General features: G+C 41.4%; 1 protein-coding gene across 2 annotated transcripts in view; it reads left to right on the top strand.

Annotated features, from left to right (window-relative positions):
• camkmt (calmodulin-lysine N-methyltransferase) overlaps positions 1 to 14273 on the top strand; it is a 92633-nt gene that overhangs the window by 2671 nt on the left and 75689 nt on the right. For both annotated transcript variants that reach the window (XM_019253095.2, XM_019253091.2), the window contains exons 3-4: positions 299 to 477; positions 1152 to 1216. In XM_019253095.2, the coding sequence (XP_019108640.1) occupies positions 299 to 477; positions 1152 to 1216 (244 nt within the window). The remainder of the gene's footprint in view (positions 1 to 298; positions 478 to 1151; positions 1217 to 14273) is intronic.

Here is a 14273-nt window from a genome sequence, read left to right on the forward strand (position 1 = left end):
ATATAAAGTATACACAGTGTATAATTACATGAGTTTTCAACAACCCTGTTCTGTGAGTTTAACGACACTAAACCTTCATTTAAATTCAACAAAGAAGAGCCAGACTGTGATATGATACTTCTTACTGTTGCATGAAGTGAAAACCAAAATATGTCCATTAAAAATGTGAAAGGTTGGACTGAAACCACACAATGCAAAACAGGAAAATATAACTGATTTATTACTTAATGGATGTGGATCTTTTGTGGAAACTGAAATTCATTAACGCCACCTTTATTTCCACTCCCAACGCCTACAGGTGCTGCGTCGGAAGCAGGTGGACAGTCCAGAGGTCAAACAGGTGTCTGTTCGCAGGTTTGCCACGTTTGACCTTTTCAGCAGGAAAAGACTTTTGACACAAGACCCTAGTGATACCTCGGATGACCAGTGGGTGGAGTACAGAAGTGTCTACTTTCCTGAGTACAGTGCCTTACTCAGGTACACACATTTGAATGGGTTCAAAGCGTTTTGACAGTGTAACACACAAGAGACTGTTTTATGATATCACAGCACATCAGACTAGTTTGGTAAAAGTCAGTATTGATCAAGTTACATCTTTTAAAAAAGTGTTATGCTGCTTTTACCATCAAGGATAAAAGAGCATGGATGATGACATTGCCTAAGATGATCTGTGGTTTGTTGTGAAACTATTGAAGAGTTTATTTTAACGCCATTCTTACAATCGATAAACCAACATCAGTCTGATTAATATTCGCTTTAGTGTACAATAAAAAAAACATAATTTAGATAAAAAATAAACATGGAGACATCTCGTTTTGCAAATGAACCTTTGAGGCATGTCTTATAAAACAAAGAAATAAATATAGTTGAATTAATGGTTATATGTGACTTTGATTGATAAAATAATTCAGATTTTCAGAGGCTGTTACCACAATGGTGCGCAAATACTGTAAAATAAAGTAGAAGACTTTACTTGACGATTTTGGACATGGAAGTGCAAGAAAGCACCTGAAAAAGTGTTTAAAGTTGAAACCAGATGGCTTCACGATTTACAGAAATATATTTTTATGTTTTCAAATGTTTTCTAAGTTTAATTTGGCCAAACACTTTTCAGTCTGCTGTATGATCCTCTATATCTTTGTGTTTCTCAGGGATAACCTGGGGCCTCTTAGAGTTAATGAAGTGCTCAACAGTTTTGACAACACGGGTAATGTCTGTAAGTACATATTTTCATATTATCTTACTACTTGAAGGCACTGCATTCGTAATATGTTTGCAGAGTTTGTTTCACCTGCACTACTCCCTGGTGTTATCTCATCCTGACCTCCCCCTCACACACACACACACGTACTATAACTTTGGGTTAGACTGATGCTGTGTGCTGTTAGTGTTTGATTGATGGCTTGATGGAGGTGGTTTAATTCCATCTCTCTGAATGGGAGTATGTCTCTTGTGTGGCTTCTACAGCAGTTTATCATGTACTTGTTCCTCCCAGCTACCTTCAGATGTCCTTCAGAAGGAAAGTGGGCTGCAGTCTTCTTATTCCTTCAGTCGACAGTGATGAGTGGTTTGGGAGAAAGGAAAGAGCATGACTCAAACAGGGATTTGCACATGCAAATATGATATGAAGTGAAATAGCATCATCTGAAACACAAGAGCCTTGATTTCACCTTCATTCTGTGAACAGTTCTGTGACTGCGTTTACTTAGACTTGAGTTTACTTCAGGGTGGATAAACATATTGTTTTTCTGTGTCCATGGCAAAGTGAACTGAATTTGCAGAGCACATGCAAATCCATCATGGTTAAAAGGAATGGTGCGGTATGACTAAACATACAACAAAATATAACAGCCACCTCAAACATCACCGCAGAAACAAATGCAGCAGGTATGCAAGAAGCAATGAGGAGATCAGATATTTCTGGATTAATCCAGAAATCTGGATTTTTCTGATCCTGAATTAAAATGAATGGTGTGCGTATTTACATATCAGAGAAGACTGGACTATCGTAGCAGTCATAGACATATTTTAACTAGAAATAAATGACTGCTGTTTACACAAGTGAAAGAAGAACAATCTGTAACGTTTGGAACAATCCAGCAAAGTAGGATTCTTTTTATTGAGATTGCAAACAGTTATACTCTGTTGTACTTCATAGCCTACAAAGTTAGTGTCATTGCGTTTGTATTTTATATTTCAATTCAACTTTATTGTCCAACTTAGTGGAAATACAGCAGTATAAAATATTCAAACATTAAGACAAGGATCATTAGAGACAAAAACACAAATGTGATAATAAAATACAGCTAATATAAGTATGGGTTAATCTTTACAGATCTGCCCCACTGATGATATAAAGGTCATGGGTTAGTGTTAACCAGCCAGATGTCTCCACAGGAGTCAGGGTCAGAGGTGAAGGTCATAGCTAGGGGCTACTTCATTGCACACTGGGATCAGACTATATAAGTCATGACAGAGCTTAGCGGGTGCTCTCATTCCAACCTGCTGGAATGGATAATCCCTCTTCTCTACAAGGAGACAATGGGATCAATACTTTTCTGTTTGGAGAGAGAAAAAGTAGACGTCATCATGTTTTTGCCTTTTGGCACTTGTTGTAGTTTGCAGACTCCTCATTCCCTCTGTTTGTCTTCCTCTTCCTTTTTCACGAAGTGGTCACTAGCATAAAGGTCTTCCTCTAACCTACAGTACACAGCAGCATTCTCCCTCATCCCTCTTTCTCAGTCTACCACATTTCTCCTCTTTCTTCCTTCCACCCCTCCATCCCTCTCTCCTCCCAGCTGGAGTCGTGCTTGGCCAGATGGGTAACCGAGTTCCTGACTTGGCCGTTGGATTAGCACAGCCGGAGATGAGTGCATAGAGAAGGGGAGAGGAGGCGAGGGGGAGAAGGGGAGAAAGTGGGTGGGCATGCCAGTGGTGTAGTGTGTGTGTGTGTGTGTGTGTGTGTGTGTGTGTGTGTGTATGTGTTTAAGGTGTGAAGAGCCACTATCAAGGGGACCTCGTTCCTCAGACAATGAGCCAGCCATGTCCCTCCTGTTCTCTATCCCATGTTTGGGACTAGTAATGCGTGAGATCAATTAGGATTGGTTGAGAGGATGCTCTGAAAGGCCCAGAGGTGACCCTGTCAGAGCTCTGGGGGTATATTTTTGGGGGTGGGGGTCCAAGAAAAAACCCTCTAAATACACAACCATACACACATACCTACTTATTTTTGCTCCTTACAAAGACACTCAGTCATGCAATTATGCTTAAAAACAAAGTACACAATCTTGCTAATAAACACATATTCACCATCACACCCTCTCCACTGTTTCTGCTATCTTGATAATCCCCCACCCCTGAGGTGTGGACAAGCCCAAATCCTAGGGGTCCTTGTCCTCCTGAATAGCAGGCTAAAAAGCCTGGCCGGATTAGCCCACTGCCTCCAAAATGTGTGGACTCAGCTTAAAATTGCTGCCCCTGCTCAGCATGACTCTCTCTCCCGGCTATTGTGTTTGTCCCAACACGGTGCACGTATGTGGACAATATGTTGTTTCTTAAGGAGACGATAAGCTGGAGTCAATGGTTTCATTTCAAGACGAGAGGATAAGGAAAAGAGTCTTAATGAAGATGTGTTAGGAAACGGAGAGCGTGTCTTCAGTCCTTCAGATGACATCGTATGAATACTAGAGCGCTTCTGCTCAGGTTGTATTACATCTATCAGTCTGCAATGTAACACATGACATGAGCTCATATGAAAATATTTAATGAGTCACAAAGAAACTGAAACCAACTTCTGACCGGGTCCAAATGTGACTCTCGGGTCTGTGTGCCAATATCTCCCATATCAGAGTGCATATGAACAATATCAGCTCTGATATATGGTACATCATAATCACAGCAAGTGAAAATATTTTAGTAGATCAGTAGTATATGTAAAAAAGAACCTTGTTGAATTTGATTTGCATATATCAAATTGGTGAGGACATTCTTATAGTGTATTCTTTTGGTACAGAATGACTCCATATGACTATTATTTCTATAAATGAGTCTTTTAAGCACATAAACAAATTGGTGATATAGAAACTCACCTGTGTTTACTCTTGATGAGATATCAAAGTCCAAAGCACCCCCTCTGGTGGTCGTCCAGAAGTCATGGAGTTACAGATGCAGTTACATTTGTAACTCGTTATACATTATCAGTGAATGATTGGGCCTGTTTCAGACCGGTGTGGATCACTTTGAACTATTTGAACTCTGAACTTCCGACCTTCCCGATTCTTTAGCTGACAGTGGGGGCTTGTAATTGTAAGAGAGCTTTGTGCGGGCATTGTTTGGGATTTTAGGGGTCCTTGTTTCCTGCTAGGGATCAGGATTTTAGGACACAATACAGGCCCTTGGGGTTGGGTGACTAAGAATGCATCAGAGGAGGTGTGTGCATATGTGTGTGTGTGTGTGTGTGTGTGTGAGTCTGTCTGAGAGGGTTTTAGGTAGAGCTTGTTGACACTGCAGAGCTTTTGGTAAGAGGGCTTGTTGGGATGTGGGGTTACTTGTTGGGTTCATGTTTCAGGCAAAGGTCACCGACAGACCGGTGTGCCTAACCATACACACACACACACACACACACACACACACACACACACACACACACACACACACACACACACAAACAGGAATACATTATCTTTGCTGCTTGTTTTAGTGTTCAGAATCCTGCACTGGAAGCCATAGATGCGGTTACGCTCAGACTCATTTAGAGCAATGCTTTCTCTGTTAGTGTGTGTGCGTCTTTGTGCGCGTGTAATCAAGAGCCAAGCATCCTAATGAAGCCTAATAGAGCCTTCTTCACTACAGCTGTCATTGGCTGAATGGCTACTAGCCTTTCAGCCTCTCAGTCATCCCTATTATCTCCCACAGACTTCACCTATCACCCCCGCTGGGAAATACTATAAGCCCAGAATGTTTGAGTGTTGTGAGGGAGAGCAGTGGGGAGGAGGAGGAGGAGGAGGAGGAGGAGGAGGAATGGATTAGCTGGTCATTTCTGTGTGTGTGTCTGATATTCGCTGTGGTATGGAGAGAGAATGAATGTCAGCAGAGGTAACATATTCAGTGTCTTAATTAAACACATAAATACCCTATCAAATAAACCAATCATCAACCTGCGTGTCATTTCCTGTCGCAGTGTTGGACAGGTGTGTGTGTTTTCTGCATCCAGTGGATCTGTCACAGTCATGTGTGCGTGTTTAATGTGTTGTGCCGGCGTCTAAGTGTTCTTAGTGACTGTGTGTGTGTGTGTGCGCACATATGAGCATGTACGTGTGTGTGTGTGTGTGTGTGTGTGTGTTGTAATAGGTGCCCCCCGTAGCCTCCCCTTGTGCCAAGCCTTTAGCGGAGCCCTGTTTGCATAATTATGCTAATTCATTGTGCCATAGTGCTAATTAGACCTTGTTAGACAATAGCGCTAGACTGGGAGCTGGCAGGCATACACACACATACGCAGACACACACACAGACACACGCTCACTCAGACTGTTGTGTCAATGACAAGGTTTGTGGTCCCCCTCTGTGCTGTTTATAACATGCTCTCTATAGAAATGGTTCTCCACTAGTGTGCTCTGGGCTGAGCTCAGGTGTCTCTTACGATTTTGATTTAAGCTAATGGAACAAAAATCAATGTGAAACAAGAATACTCCACAAGCTTCCTCAGAATCTAATGAAACTGGCCCGTGTACTCATTCTCTCTTATTCTTCACAGCTCTTGTTAATTGCTCCTTTGCCAGTAATTTTATATATTTTTTTCCAACCGCACTTATGTTTTCATTGTACATTATGACAACAAGTAATCATACACACCATAATTTACGTTGAGTTGAGCAAGCTTATTCATTCTTTACCATTTCTTGAAATACACACGTCCTGAAATAACAATTGTCAGATAGAAGGATTTTTGCAAAATTGGTGTACAGGATTTTGAATTGGCAATAGACATTTAGTCAGAGAACCTTGTAATGTACGTCAATGTAAAAGAACTTATTAAAAAAACAAACAACACACAGTGCTTTAGGAGAGATTAAATAGATGGCTTAATTTGTTGGATATAAGCTAAACTACCTACAGGAGCTTGTGTTAAAGGACAAAATAGATTGGTTTTACACTGAAGCTTGCATAATGGTTTCAGCCTCTGTTCTTTAATATTCTGTGGTGTGATTATAGACGCATTTCGACTTTTTGAGGGCATCTTACATATACCAGAAAGTGGTAAACTGGGATCAATAAATATGGCTAACCGCGCTGCACTGTCACCGTTCCCTCTCAAACATTTTTTCATAGTTTTTCTTCAGTTAAATGTTCAGAAATTGTGTGGTTTGAAATGAAATAATTATTGTGATCTTCTGTAATAAATGCAGTTATTAGAGACAATAAGTTGTACGCATAACTACATTTTCAAATAAGCCAAATGAATGTTACCAAACACAATTAAATGCAATTTTGTATTTTTCCTGCTTTGCATGTTCTTTACAGTTGGATACAAATGACAGACTGGTGCTGTGTAACTGTTGTTCAAGTGCATTTTTAGCCGTTGCCACAGTAATTGTTTCTAAGTCAATAATTTAAGCACTAAACACAAAAAGACAGTCACACAGTAAGTGGATGTGGCTTTTAAAGTGTGCGTATGCACATGTGCATGTAGTGTGTGTGACACTTTGTGGTATAGTGGGGGTTGGAGGTAGTGTAAGCAAGACTTGAGTGGCTTGAGGGCACATTGAAAGAGTTGCCGGTTGACTTAATTGAAAGTAATTGATTTTCGCTTCTCTAGCCTTGTCTCCTCCATCCTTTCACTGGAGGAAACAAGAAACAGGGACTTGCCTGAAGTAGTGTTGGATGTTGGAAGCTCCTCGCCACACTATATCTGAGCACAACTTGATGCTAATGTGTAGATACAGACCTAAATGTTTGTTTGCGTGCACGCGCCCGCACACACACACACACACACATGCACGGTGAAATTCCCTGCAGTGAACCACCATTATGACTTTGAGCACAATAGGGATTGAAGGTGAGCTGTTGGGTGTAGCTTTTCTCAAGGAGTCCTCTCCTATTATAGCCAACAGTTGATTATGTGAATTTGTGCAAGACTGAGAACTTCGTGTGTGTGTGTGTGTGTGTGTGTGTGTCCAGATGTGTGTGCACGTGTGCACTATTACCAGTAAGCGGTGGGGATTAAGTTCAGGAAATGAGTAGAGCGTTAAAGGGTGCTTCCCTGCCCAGTGCTCTTGCATTGTCACCGCTGCTAATACTCAGCTAATTACAAGGACATACTTTAGCAGCAAGCTCAGTCCGTAACCCTCATGTCTCTCCACTTCGTTCCCTCCCTTTCTTAGGTTACCCCCTCACCCTAGAATTAGGGGATGAAATGAAAGAGAGAAAGAAAAAAAGAGAGTAATAACAGGTCGCCCCCCCTCCTCCCTAAAAGCTCGCCCTCCCTCTGGACAGATACAATTATTGGATTTTTCTCCATTTAAGTCACCTAACCCTGATGTGCCCCTCCTGGCAATGTCCCCTACGGTGCCTAAGCTCAGCATACACTGGCCCCCTCAAACCATGTATCACACAGATGCACGCACACAAAGAAAGTGAGTTAGAGTATTATCACGTCGTTGTGATTAACAGTTGGAACATGCTCCCATCTATTCGGCCATATCAAAATGATAGCTTTAAAGTTTTTATTCATGTGAAAGTTAAAGTATTTACAAGATGGAGGCCGGACAATGAAGTGCTCTGGTTGCGCTGTTTATTAGCACATGTATTTAGGCTTTATTAGTTTCTATGACAACTACAATTCTTCTTTTTTCCTATACTGCTTTGCTACTTTGAGTACAACCCCTTTTTAAACGTATTATGTTCTCTTGTTGTTTTCGGACTTCATTTCATCACCTGCAGTCGCAATGATGGGGATACACATGGGTATAACTGCACAATAGTGGCACAAATGCATGCGAGTTTAATTAACAAAGCTAAATAAGCGTTTCTTATTTGTACACTAATGCAAACTCGCATTCAAATTTGTGTGTACCATAAATGTATGCACACACACAAATGTGTTGAGTATGCTTGCATTAGAGAGCTAAGTGATTTAGTGCCTGGTAGTTAATTTGGTCTCTCCTCCCTCTTGTACCCATCAAGTGCACCACTGTGTACAAGCGTGCATATGCAAGCGCGTGTGTTTGTTTATGTGTGTTCTCATCGCCGCGTGAATGTCCCAGATGACATTTTTAAAACAAATAGATGATTAATGTGATTAGTGCGTTGCTCTGGGAGTGAAACCCGCTATAGTAAATGGCTACACGGGCGTATGGGAATAAGCTTTGGCTGCACTCCAAATACTCAGATTTGGTTTTGTGTGTGTTTCAGTATTTCCTGGCTTTGTATTGGTTTCACCATTTCCCCCCATGATGTGAAGCATTTTTTTTAAATAGTACAAAACAAATCATATTTTTGTTTACGGTTCAATTCATTTTCTGAAACTATTTTCCTACCATAACCTGATTTTTAGGTTCATTTCTGCAGCTTTAGCCTCTGGCCCCTGAAATATCATACCAACTCCTGTGAATAGCAGCGGTAGTACCTTTGACTTTATCTTCAGTTTAACTTACAAAATACAGGGTTCCCACGGGTGCTTGAATTCCTTGAAAATGCTTGAATTTCAATTCAGTGTTTTCAAGGTTGTGAAAATGCTTGAATTTTTTGTGAAGTGCTTGAAAATGCTTGAAATTTGTGTGATGTCTATTTGTCACTGTTATTGCGCTATGGTAGTTACACAATACACCGCTCACAAGCTGAGAATACAAGCCAATTCACAATTAGTTAAAAATCAAAACAGTCAATCTACCACCATATGAAATAATGCTAATTAGACCCATATTATTATGCCATACAGTGGCACCGCTGCGCTTCCCATGACCATCATGGCAAACACAACTAGTAGGCTACCTATTTAAAGGTGCTGGAAAAATGGAAAAACTGGTGCTTGAAGGTGCTTGAAAAGTGCTTGAATTTGTTCATGAAAAAGATGTGGGAACCCTGAAAATATATTTCTAGAAGCCACTGGAAACGTGTAAAGTTAACTATCGATAAGTGGAAACTTAGTTCCTGGGACTTTTTTCCTCAGAGAGAGGTGGAACAGCTGCCCGTCGGCCCTCAACATGTCAACATGTCTGTTCTGTAACTGCTAATGTGTTTGCTATTTAGCTAAGGAGCCATTAACTTGCTTAGTGACTCACGGTACAGCTTTGATGCGCAGCAGCCACAGTAACCGTTCGTTCTGTCAGCCTCTCTATCTGGAGACTCCTTAAATAGGCCCCCACGGGGCCTTTTAACTGTCAGCTGGCTGTGCTAACGTTAAAGTATGTGTTGACGCTAATGGCTGTGCTAAATGCTAATGTGAGCTAGCAAAGGGCCTCTGAGGGGAAAGTTAACTGATTTCCAAGTGGCCCCCAGAGAGAGCGCCCAAATCACTAACCAGCTGTAGAGTCTCTGACGGGCTCCAGGCTGAAAGGCTGAAGGGAACTGACGCTGCTGTTGTAACTTCTAACAGCCATGATGTGGCTTTCATTTTAGAATATTATGGGGGAAAAGGATTTGAAGTGCTCTGTAGAAGTTGTGTTATCAATCAAACTGCAAATAATTCTGATTTTATATGGTTTTTAATGACTTTAACTGACTCACACACACACTTTTTATTCTCTTCTTTTGTCCACAGCAGGACGTGGTGCCACAGACGTTTGTGTTTGCCACACTCGACATGCAACATAAGCTGCATTAAAGGGATTAATGCACTGCTGTATGTATATGCTTGTTTTTACAAGCTGTAATGTGGTGACCAGTGCATCCCTCACAACAGCCTGTAAGCAATATGCCCTAACGTGTGTACAGTAAACATTTAAAAATTCATAATGGGGGGAAAAAAGGTGAGTTTTTTTTGCCAACATGTCATAATAACAATAACAGCAAAAAAACAACAAAACCAAAACATAAACACAGATACAAAAAGCCAGAAAAAAGTCACAGCAGCTTCTTTGTTAATTTATCTAACCCTGAAATAGGAAGCGATTGCTTGTTCAAACCACACAGATCCAGTTTTCAGTGATATAAAACAGGTAAAACAGACAGTGTTCATTCAAAACTGCAGTCAGAGAATGTTAGTGTTAATGTTATAATATTAAACAGTTATTATATATGATCTGTCCTCAATAATTTATCACATGTGCCGTATGGAACAGGTGAGAAGCTTGCCCTCGCAATGATTTGAGAAATACAAATACTACATATGGTATATACACGTTTCTAATTTTAAAATCTTAAAATAAAAGAGCGCTTTCATGAACTTGATTGAGTAAGAAAGTGAGAGAGTAGAAATGACACCCTTTCCAACCGTGTGTTTTACCTTCTTCATCCTCTTATCTCTAAAGATACAGGGGTACAGGCCTGATCTACCGCTAGGTTCTGATGTTGATAAGCATTTTTTTTGAAGGCTCATATACAGACACGCACAACAAACCTGTGTGTGATGTGTGTGTGTGTGTGTGTGTGTACTTAACATGCAACTATGTGTGCGGGTGTGTCTCAGTAGGGACAGAAGGGATTACAGAAAGATTGGTGTGCAACCAGGTTGCTAGACGGATCCCCTCCAAACTCTGCGTGCTGCCCCACTGGGCCTTTCATCAAGTCTGTGTGTTCAGGGCTGCAACTAGAGAGGGAGGGTTAAGTGTGGGATCACAGATGGAGACATAATTTTTCAGTACCCTACCTCTTCTTCCTCCCTTTCTTTCTACTACCTCTCTGTGTTCTTTTTCTATTCATCTTTCTCTTACAGTGGTTTTAAATGATACGTCTTTTTCGAGGCAAATCCCACTTTTTTGTGGTTTTATAGACTCCAATGACAATGCCCTCACCCGTACCTTTAACTATGGGACCGTTACTTACATTTCATATAAAAAACATCGGTCAAATAAAAATCCTGAGCTGCTAACTCTGGATTAGAGCTGAAATGATTAATTGATGAGTAGGTAGATTGTTTTTTTTTGTGTTTTTTTTTACTATTTGGATAATTAATTAAGTAAATAATTCAGTAAATATTCACAGCAAAAGGCAAATCATTTCCTGTTTTCAGGTTCTTAAATGTAAGATTTGCTGCTTTTCTCTGTTATATATCATTGTAAATGGAAAATCTTTGTAGACTCAAACTTGCCATTTGATTATTTCTCTGTCCAATACCATTATTAGGCCTCACGAGCGTCTCTGTCAAGCATTAGAGGCATTGAGCGTCAACCATTTACCACTACTCCTGTCAGTCAGGGACTACAAGTTTAAGATCCATCTAAACACGTGGTCAAAATCTACAAATTGGTAAGATTTGTAAAAAGATGTTTCTCTCCTGTGCAGCAGAGTCGTAGCTGACTCGTACCACAGGTTCTAATTTACTCTTCCTGAGCTGCCGGTGACATCTTCCCTCCCTGTTTCAATCCTTTCCACCCTCTCCGCTGTGCTTCTTCCCACCCTCTCGGCCTTGCTCTTGCTCTCTCCACCCACCAGTGATTGCACAATCTTCCCATCACCACCATAATCATAACAGTCCAGATCCTGTGCCACTGTGTAACCGCTGCCAGTTTGAACGCACACACACAAACACACACACACACGCACATGTGTCCTGGAGGAGAAATACAGTTGGAGCTTTTATGCTGCTTTCCCAAGTGGCTGTTTTCGAGCGCAGCCACAATGGACGGCCTAATGTGGATTTGTTTAGAGAGCTGGTTAATTGGAGTGGGATGCTCTAATTGCACCCCTTTCATGGTGTGTGCATTTCGTGGATGTGTGTGTGTGTGTGTGTGTGTGTGCGCGAATGTGAGTGTCACCTGGCCTTTGTTTGGACTGTGTGCGGGAAAACATTTGCTCAGCTATAACTACACTACACAAACACTATAAGCTACATAACACACACATAAGGGGTGTGAAGTGTCTAAATACAGAGGGAGAGAGTGGGAGAGAAACAAATAGAGAGAGAAAGAATACATGAATAGTGTGCTTTATAATAGGTATAAACTACTGTATGTGCCTCCATCTGTTAATGTGAATGCAAAACTGTTTGTACATGTGTATCTGTACAGTGCTTCCCTCTGTCTCTTTTTGGCGTGTTGTCCCCCAGTTGGGGGTGCTATAAGTCTTTGTATGACTCTACTGCCAGCTTACGTTTGGGCATGTGTGTGTTTGTGTGTGTGTGTGCACATGCAGGCTTGGCTATTTGTATATCGAAGCTACTTGCCAGTTTGGCATCCGTGTCATACTACACGGTGTCCTGGTATTTTGCCTTTTTAAAGAGATGCATGAAACTCTCAGACACAGGTTTTAGATAATAGTTTCCAGCTCGATTTTTTTAAAGATACATACAGGTGACAAATGGAAGGAAGAAAAAAAACACTGTGGCCTTCTATGGGAGATTCTGGACCGACGTGTTAGGCTATGGTCTCCAGCACCGTCATCAAAACATGAAGTAAGGTATGACAGGGGGCACTGAAGCTGTTGTGGAGGCTCGTGGAGGTCTTTAAGCACTTTAGTTAGATTTTTTTTCTTGCATTTTTCCACCTGTTTGCATGTAAAACGTGGAAGGCCACAAACTCATCAAAGAAAGTTTGAATCGTGAAACAAGCTGAAGCGAAATGATAAAAAGTTTTTCATGAACTGGCACGGAGCTTCCCCTCGCTCTGAACCTTTTCTTTGATTCTCTTTGGTTCTCGCTCTCTGTTCCCTCCTCCACCACCTCCTCCTCCTCCTCCTCCTCATCTGTATCCATTTGTTTTTCCCCGTTCGACTTTCCCTCTGTCCAGTTCTCTTTCGGTCTCAGTCGACCATCCACTTATGATGATTGTGTGTGTGTGTCTGTGTGTGTCTGTGTGTGTTTTTGTATATGTGTGGGTACCTCTGTGTGAGTGCAAACACATGGCGTGCCCTAAGTGGGCCATAGGCCTAAAGCTAATCAATGAGCGTCATTTAAGCCCATTCTCATCCTGCAAACACACACACGCACGTGCACACACACACCACAGTGCTTTGCTAATCAATTGAAAATAAGTGTCATTCACTGTTGCTCGTCTACTAAAGGACATGGACGGAGTGAGGATGGTCGGTTTCTTTCACACTCCTGTGTTTAGTATTTTTTTTTTATTCTTTTGCATCATGACACAAGAGAGTGATCTCTTTTGTAAGCATCTGTATGTGTTTTTTTCTTTGCTTGTGTGTGCTCTCATTTGTGTGTGTGTGTGTGTGTGTGTGTGTGTGTGTGTGTGTGTATTCAGGTGCACACATCATGTTTGCAGGGTCAATCTAAATGGAGATGTATTATTAGTAACCATTCTGAGCATGGCCACTGTAGTTCCCTGGCAAGGCAATCAGATCACTTAAGAGGCTGCTTGGTCTATGGCCTAAAGCTTCCTGTCTCTCCCTGTATGTCTCTCTCTCTCTCTCTCTCTCTGTCTCTCTCCTTTAATGCCCATCTCCAACCAACACAAAAACCCCAAGGGCCATCACCCCTTATCTTCTCCCTCCTGACCCTGCCTCCTCTCCTCTCGACCACTCCTGCCTCCTGTCCTTTACCTCCACGGGGGGAAAAAAGGACAAGGTCATGAAGATGAACATAGAAAAGTGAAAGTGGAAGAGAGAAGGAGACAGAGAGAGAGCTGAAATGAACCATCTCATTTAGACATTGGCCCCTGGGCGGCCGTGATGAGAGGCTAGCTAGCCTAGTGGATAATGCCCAATTGTGTATAAGGCATTATTTAGCTTCAGTTAGCCGCCTGCTTTGACAAGCTGTTACTGAAAAGAATGAAGAGCCGGGTAATGCAAGACTCTGTGTGTGTGTGTGTGTGTGACAGGTGGGTTACTGCCCCTGGGACAGTGGCATAGACATGGCTTTACTTACACATTACTGCTGGACAGAGACCACCACACAAATACCACTAGTGTGTATTTGTGTGTGTCTCTTTCCATGCATGCATGCATGAGATGACAACATTGTCACAGAGAGTAAGAGTCGGCTGTTTAGTGAAAGGTCCCTTAACCCCGGTGACACAGAAAAAGTTTGTTAAACCCATGAATATGTTCACAAGGACCCATGAAATAATACATCTATTTAAATAATTTGATTAAATACATCTATTCATTTTTCAAGTTTCAATCTAAAACCAATTCACTATTGTATAAAAAACCGTACATAGCAGAGA

The sequence above is a fragment of the Larimichthys crocea genome, chromosome III, assembly GCF_000972845.2.
Source record: "Larimichthys crocea isolate SSNF chromosome III, L_crocea_2.0, whole genome shotgun sequence".
Taxonomy (NCBI): Eukaryota; Metazoa; Chordata; class Actinopteri; family Sciaenidae; genus Larimichthys; species Larimichthys crocea.